The sequence below is a fragment of the Salmo salar genome, unplaced genomic scaffold, assembly GCF_965601325.2.
Source record: "Salmo salar unplaced genomic scaffold, fSalSal1 ptg000245l, whole genome shotgun sequence".
Lineage (NCBI taxonomy): Eukaryota > Metazoa > Chordata > Actinopteri > Salmoniformes > Salmonidae > Salmo > Salmo salar.
This window is the reverse complement of record NW_027675337.1, coordinates 302,501-310,615: the sequence shown is the minus strand read 5'-3', so window position 1 is coordinate 310,615 and position 8,115 is coordinate 302,501. Positions and strand designations below refer to the sequence as shown.

The 8,115-nt window shown below is 50.3% G+C and overlaps 1 protein-coding gene across 1 annotated transcript in view; it reads right to left on the bottom strand.

Moving 5' to 3' along the window:
• Positions 1 to 807: 807 nt before the first annotated feature.
• Positions 808 to 8,115, bottom strand: part of LOC123740272 (E3 ubiquitin-protein ligase RNF19A) — a 41,795-nt gene continuing 34,487 nt past the window's right edge. Inside the window, exons 8-9 of the mRNA XM_045714120.2 lie at positions 4,270 to 4,398; positions 808 to 4,129 (exon numbers count right to left, since the gene is read on the bottom strand). Of these exons, the coding sequence (XP_045570076.2) occupies positions 3,397 to 4,129; positions 4,270 to 4,398 (862 nt within the window). The 3' untranslated portion in view covers positions 808 to 3,396. The remainder of the gene's footprint in view (positions 4,130 to 4,269; positions 4,399 to 8,115) is intronic.

Here is an 8,115-nt window from a genome sequence, read left to right as displayed (position 1 = left end):
AATGTTCCAACATCTAGTGGAAAGCCTTCCCAGAAGAGTGGAGGCTGTTATAGCAGCAAAGGGGGGGGGGGGAACCAACTCCATATTAATGCCAGTGATTTTGTAATGAAATGTTAAATACTTTTTGGTCATGTAATTTATGTTTTGGACGGGCTGTGGCTTCAATCCTCCGCATCCTCTTTAGTCAGCCTTCCTTCCGTACCTGCGGTGAACAGCAGCAGAGACATCATGAAAACGTCTTGTAACGTCTGAAAAGGTTTGCAAACTAATGTGACCCTCCTATAGAACGGGGAGAGTCTCACGGACACGATGGTGCTCTCATCTGAAGGTAACCTGGTACCAGTTTTAAAATCATCTAAAGTAGTTTTATACACCCCAAAAGGGGTTAAAATGTAGAAGAAAAATATATATAATTACTGAGATTTCTTATATCGCATAGAGGACACCTCAAAACCTTATTCCTTAAGATAGAAATGCAAAAACAGTCCCAAAAATGTATGGGCTGTAGCAGTAAAGGCCCAAATGCAGTATTTTTATCAAATCATTTCGTTCTATTTGTTTTTGATACCTACAGGGGTAATATAATTCTAAATGATCCCTGGTATGACCCTCTTAAAACAATTCCACGTTATTATCTTAGTAGAATCTCGTCAAGACTCACACGCTGGTCTGTGATTCATTAAAAACTGGATCAGCGTTTCCATCTCACTGTACTGTCATTTACTTTCCTTCTCCAAGCCTCTAAAACACAGTGTTTCATTCTGTCTCCACCATTAACAACAACCTTTAGGGAGGAGAACGACTAGGAAAAGGTAAGATGTATTTATTTTTTTTAGATATGCATTTTACACACATTGTAAAAGGGAAATTAGCAAACTAATATACAGATACCTTTAAATGTCATTCTAGCCTGGTCCCCAGATCTGTTTTGTGTCGTCTTTCCAACTCCTTTGGTCATTACCACATCAAAACAGATCTGGGGACAAGGATAATGTCATTCTGCACAAATTAGAAAATCTACCTGGCACTAGTGTTTAAAGTATAGGACAGGAAATGGACAGGGCAGAGAATGAAAACAACAGGAAATGGACAGGGCAGAGCATTAAACAGGAAATGGACTTAAACAACAGTAAATAAACCCAAAACAGCGTGTGTGTGTGTGAGGGGAGGAGAGGCAGCAGCATTTAAAATCAGTCCAGAGACGTCATCATTAGAGCGACACGTCTTCATAGACCGGCGGGAGACACGGAACAGATGCCATGCGGCCCTGACGGCACACTATTCTCTATATAGTACACTACCTGTGCACTGTGTCGGGGAATAGGCTGCCATTAGGGACACAAGACAGGAATAGAGGGGGGAGGGGAACCTAAGCTGATGATATCCCCATTCATACACTCTGAGCATTGCAGTACATTTACGTAACAAGTCTGGTTAACAACAGGTGCGGAGGCAGACTCTGGCCTCCCGTTATTGGCGTAGCATTTGTAAAGCGTATTGGACAACAACAAACAAACAAAAGCAGTCTGTGTATATATATATATATATATTCCTGTCTTTGACATTTTACCACATGGTGTAGAAATGCTGCAGCCAGGTGCAGTCTGGGGGATGGCAAACAGACGTCGTCAAGGGTTACCAGGAACAAGAGTTCTCGAGAGCCTGAGTGCTGTCTTTGGTAGGCAATTGAACGAAGGCGTGTAAGTCTACCACAGTATTATGAAGCCCTACTCGTCCGGTATCTCTCCTGACATGGTCAGAGAGAGAGACCATCTGAAATCTGTTGTTTTAGGAGGTTTTTAAAGTCTAGAAGACATGGGGAGAGATGCAGACAATTGTCTTTTCAAAAAGGCACAATGGAGTAATAACCAATGTATATAAACCCTGGATTGCTGATGTTATGTATTGGCCATTGAGACGTTTTGAAGCAACCGGTCGGCCATTTTGTTTCTCCCCATTAGGAACAGGCCTCCAGAGGAATGAATGGAATTCTACAGTATTTCAATCAAACGTTTCAAGAACAACATTACATGTATTTAAGTATTTTTTGTTGTAGTGGGGACAGTTACATTACTCTAAAAAGGGAAAATGTTATTTTGAAAAAAAAAAATTATTTGTATGTTTAGCTCACATAATATAATGTAAAAGTTCGCATTAAGGTGTCTGTAATGGAATACGTATTGTTAAAACCAATTAATAAATGCATTTCTTTAGCTTCCAAAACATTATTTACAACGGAGAGGGGAGAGCCAAGATGGAGGCCCGGTGGCTTCAACACAGCGCCCCCTGTCAGTCATCTAGTGTTTATATAAACCACTGGTTATAACAGATATGAAAGTTATCTTATTATGTGAGGTGAAAGCTGCTTCAGCATGAAAAAATAACAAAGAAAAAAAACTATTTTATTTTATTGCCGGTTGAAAAATATTTGTTAAACCATTTCAAGGAAGTGACTCTCTCATTGGTGGGTTGTGGCTATTATAATTAACCCTCAGCGTGATTCATCCATCTTCCAGAGACCCAGCTCTACTTCTACCTAGCAACAGTACTCTGCTCCAGTACTTTGTCCCTCTCAGCTAGCCGTAGATAGACTACTACCAGGCTTTTAAATTCCTTCCAGCGGGCTAGTATCGAATTATAATAAAGTACAAATCATCACTTAACAGAAGTGGCCTAATTATAAACTCATTTTAATACTAAAAAGAACAGTAAGGATAGTATTGCCTGGTTGATATTAAAGTTAAACTTTGCGTTTTGAGAGCTTGAAGGTTCCTGAACGATACGTCTTGATCCCCAGCTTGACTGACAGTCTGCCCGGAGGCCAGGGGCCTGGAGGCCCGGGTCCCGAGAGGTCAGAGGCCCGGAGGCCAGGGGCCCGGAGGCCAAAGGCCCAGAGGCCAGAGAGGTCAGGGGCCCGGAGGTCAGGGGCCCGGAGGCCAAAGGCCCAGAGGCCAGAGAGGTCAGGGGCCCCGGAGGTCAGGGGCCCGGAGGTCAGGGGCCCGGAGGCCAAAGGCCCAGAGGCCAGAGAGGTCAGGGGCCCGGAGGTCAGGGGCCCGGAGGTCAGGGGCCCGGAGGTCAGGGGCCCGGAGGTCAGGGGCCCGGAGGCCAGAGAGGCCAGAGAGGTCAGAGGTCAGAGGCCAGAGAGGTCAGAGGCCAGAGAGGTCAGAGGCCAGAGAGGTCAGAGGCCAGAGAGGCCAGAGGGGGATCACATGACAGGAAACAACAGCCTTCACCTTGCTGTTATAGAAAACAAGTCGACTGACTGAGCTGAGGTTTAAACGCTTCATTTCATTTCTACACTTCTGACCACAGAAACGTCCATTCAAAGCTTTTGTCTTCTGGAAGAAAGAAAAACAAATAGTATTCTGTGAAACCAAAAAGGGCTGTTTTTAGGTCTCAGATGTCAGTCTGAATACAGGAGTTGTGGAGCAGGCTGGAGGGACAGGCCTGCCGGTTCCTATTGGTCTCCTTCAGCAACTGTCCAATGGGAATGGCCCTTCCAGTAGTACAGTCACATTGGGCCTTCGCAGGACACACCTGGTTGATGTTTTCCTCAGCTATCAGACCCAGAGGGGAGACGGACACCTCCGGACAGGGTGAGGGACCGCCGGGGGAGTGAGGATGGGAGGGTAACGTCTCCAGCCGGTCTCCCTCTACTTCAGGAAGAGGGCTGACTGTGGCGAAGCGGGTGTGGTAGTCAGAGGAGGATCCATGGCTGCAGCTACAGGACGCCTTCATCACGTCCGGGTCAGAGCCGCCGCTGGACCCGGACAAGCGGGACGAGTGAGAGTCGGCCACGGAGGGTAGAGATCCGCTGAGGGAGGGAGAGTCAAACTCTGAGGAGTTGGCGCTCTGCTGCTCCAGGAGACCAGCGTCCATCTCCTCCCTCGTCTCCTGGGTCTTAGAGCCTCCTCCCTTCTTCAGCTTGCTTTTACTCCTCTTCCCCGAGGAAGAGGAGGAGGAGGTGGTGCCATCCTGGCCCTCTGAGGGGCATCCAGAAGGGCAGGACCAGCTACAGCGCCCAGCGTCTCTCCCATCATCCGTACTGCTGATACCAGAGTGGTAGTGTAGTTGACCACCAGACTTGCAAGGCTCTATGTCCACCTGGACCTCCATACTGGTCCCGTCTCTACACGGGAGACAAAACACCACGAGACAGAAAGGAAGAGTCAAGTGGAACACACCTTTAACAGGGTGAGACGCAACAAGTCCTCCGTGGAGATCTCATTTAACAGAAATGTTCACATCTGTAAAAGACTTTGCCCTGACCTGTAGTTGAGAATGGATCCTGCCATCGCTTTGGTGCTGGCGTTGTCACTGACTGTCCCCAAGCTGAAGGTGGCCGACTCTCCACTCAGGCTACACCTCTCCTTCTGAACATCAGCCTGGACCTCCAACCTGGAGCGGGGGGGGGGGGGGGGGGGGGAGAGGAGGGAGGGAGGACAGGGGGGAGGGGAGAGGACAGGGGGGAGGGGAGAGGACAGGGGGGAGGGGAGAGGAGTAGGGGAGAGGAGTAGGACAGTGGGGAGGGGAGAGGACAGTGGGGAGGGGAGAGGGGAGAGGACAGTGGGGGAGGGGAGAGGGGAGGACAGGGGGGAGGGGAGAGGAGAGGGGAGGACAGGGGGGAGGGGAGAGGACAGTGGGGAGGGGAGAGGACAGTGGGGAGGGGAGAGGGGAGAGGACAGTGGGGAGGGGAGAGGGGAGAGGACAGTGGGGAGGGGAGAGGGGAGAGGACAGTGGGGAGGGGAGAGGGGAGAGGACAGTGGGGAGGGGAGAGGACAGGGGGGAGGGGAGAGGGGAGAGGACAGTGGGGAGGGGAGAGGAGAGGGGAGAGGACAGTGGGGAGGGGAGAGGACAGGGGGGAGGGGAGAGGACAGGGGGGAGGGGAGAGGGGAGGGGAGAGGACAGTGGGGAGGGGAGAGGGGAGAGGACAGTGGGGAGGGGAGAGGACAGGGGGGAGGGGAGAGGACAGTGGGGAGGGGAGAGGGGAGAGGACAGTGGGGAGGGGAGAGGAGAGGGGAGAGGACAGTGGGGAGGGGAGAGGACAGTGGGGAGGGGAGAGGACAGGGGGGAGGGGAGAGGGGAGGGGAGAGGGGAGGGGAGAGGACAGTGGGGAGGGGAGAGGGGAGAGGACAGTGGGGAGGGGAGAGGACAGTGGGGAGGGGAGAGGGGAGAGGACAGTGGGGAGGGGAGAGGACAGTGGGGAGGGGAGAGGACAGTGGGGAGGGGAGAGGGGAGAGGACAGTGGAGAGGGGAGAGGACAGTGGGGAGGGAAGAGGACAGTGGGGAGGGGAGAGGGGAGAGGACAGTGGGGAGGGGAGAGGAGAGGGGAGAGGACAGTGGGGAGGGGAGAGGACAGTGGGGAGGGGAGAGGACAGGGGGGAGGGGAGAGGGGAGGGGAGAGGGGAGGGGAGAGGACAGTGGGGAGGGGAGAGGGGAGAGGACAGTGGGGAGGGGAGAGGGGAGAGGACAGTGGGGAGGGGAGAGGACAGTGGGGAGGGGAGAGGGGAGAGGACAGTGGGGAGGGGAGAGGACAGTGGGGAGGGGAGAGGGGAGAGGACAGTGGAGAGGGGAGAGGACAGTGGGGAGGGAAGAGGACAGTGGGGAGGGGAGAGGACAGTGGGGAGGGGAGAGGACAGTGGGGAGGGGAGAGGACAGTGGGGAGGGGAGAGGGGAGAGGACAGTGGGGAGGGGAGAGGACAGTGGGGAGGGGAGAGGGGAGAGGACAGTGGGGGAGGGGAGAGGGAAGAGGACAGTGGGGAGGGGAGAGGAGAGGACGGGATCAGACCTTGTGTATTTTGCCCGTCACAATACAAGGTGCCTACAGCCACATGGACCTACAACCACCTGACAGTAAGGTTGGCATCCTGTCCAGTCCTGCTGCCCAGTCTCTCACTAGCCGACCACAAACGCCGACCCTGTACTATTACACTGGACCAATCACACTACTGACCCTGTACTATTACACTGGACCAATCACACTACTGACCCTGTACTATTACACTGGACCAATCACACTACTGACCCTGTACTATTACACTGGACCAATCACACTACTGACCCTGTACTATTACACTGGACCAATCACACTACTGACCCTGTACTATTACACTGGACCAATCACACTACTGACCCTGTACTATTACACCGGACCAATCACACTACTGACCCTGTACTATTACACTGGACCAATCACACTACTGACCCTGTACTATTACACTGGACCAATCACACTACTGACCCTGTACTATTACACTGGACCAATCACACTACTGACCCTGTACTATTACACTGGACCAATCACACTACTGACCCTGTACTATTACACTGGACCAATCACACTACTGACCCTGTACTATTACACTGGACCAATCACACTACTGACCCTGTACTATTACACTGGACCAATCACACTACTGACCCTGTACTATTACACTGGACCAATCACACTACTGACCCTGTACTATTACACTGGACCAATCACACTACTGACCCTGTACTATTACACTGGACCAATCACACTACTGACCCTGTACTATTACACTGGACCAATCACACTACTGACCCTGTACTATTACACTGGACCAATCACACTACTGACCCTGTACTATTACACTGGACCAATCACACTACTGACCCTGTACTATTACACTGGACCAATCACACTACTGACCCTGTACTATTACACTGGACCAATCACACTACTGACCCTGTACTATTACACTGGACCAATCACACTACTGACCCTGTACTATTACACTGGACCAATCACACTACTGACCCTGTACTATTACACTGGACCAATCACACTACTGACCCTGTACTATTACACTGGACCAATCACACTACTGACCCTGTACTATTACACTGGACCAATCACACTACTGACCCTGTACTATTACACTGGACCAATCACACTACTGACCCTGTACTATTACACTGGACCAATCACACTACTGACCCTGTACTATTACACTGGACCAATCACACTACTGACCCTGTACTATTACACTGGACCAATCACACTACTGACCCTGTACTATTACACTGGACCAATCACACTACTGACCCTGTACTATTACACTGGACCAATCACACTACTGACCCTGTACTATTACACTGGACCAATCACACTACTGACCCTGTACTATTACACTGGACCAATCACACTACTGACCCTGTACTATTACACTGGACCAATCACACTACTGACCCTGTACTATTACACTGGACCAATCACACTACTGACCCTGTACTATTACACTGGACCAATCACACTACTGACCCTGTACTATTACACTGGACCAATCACACTACTGACCCTGTACTATTACACTGGACCAATCACACTACTGACCCTGTACTATTACACTGGACCAATCACACTACTGACCCTGTACTATTACACTGGACCAATCACACTACTGACCCTGTACTATTACACTGGACCAATCACACTACTGACCCTGTACTATTACACTGGACCAATCACACTACTGACCCTGTACTATTACACTGGACCAATCACACTACTGACCCTGTACTATTACACTGGACCAATCACACTACTGACCCTGTACTATTACACTGGACCAATCACACTACTGACCCTGTACTATTACACTGGACCAATCACACTACTGACCCTGTACTATTACACTGGACCAATCACACTACTGACCCTGTACTATTACACTGGACCAATCACACTACTGACCCTGTACTATTACACTGGACCAATCACACTACTGACCCTGTACTATTACACTGGACCAATCACACTACTGACCCTGTACTATTACACTGGACCAATCACACTACTGACCCTGTACTATTACACTGGACCAATCACACTACTGACCCTGTACTATTACACTGGACCAATCACACTACTGACCCTGTACTATTACACTGGACCAATCACACTACTGACCCTGTACTATTACACTGGACCAATCACACTACTGACCCTGTACTATTAGACTGGACCAATCACACTACTGACCCTGTACTATTACACTGGACCAATCACACTACTGACCCTGTACTATTACACGGACCAATCACACACTGACCCTGTACTATTACACTGGACCAATCACACTACTGACCCTG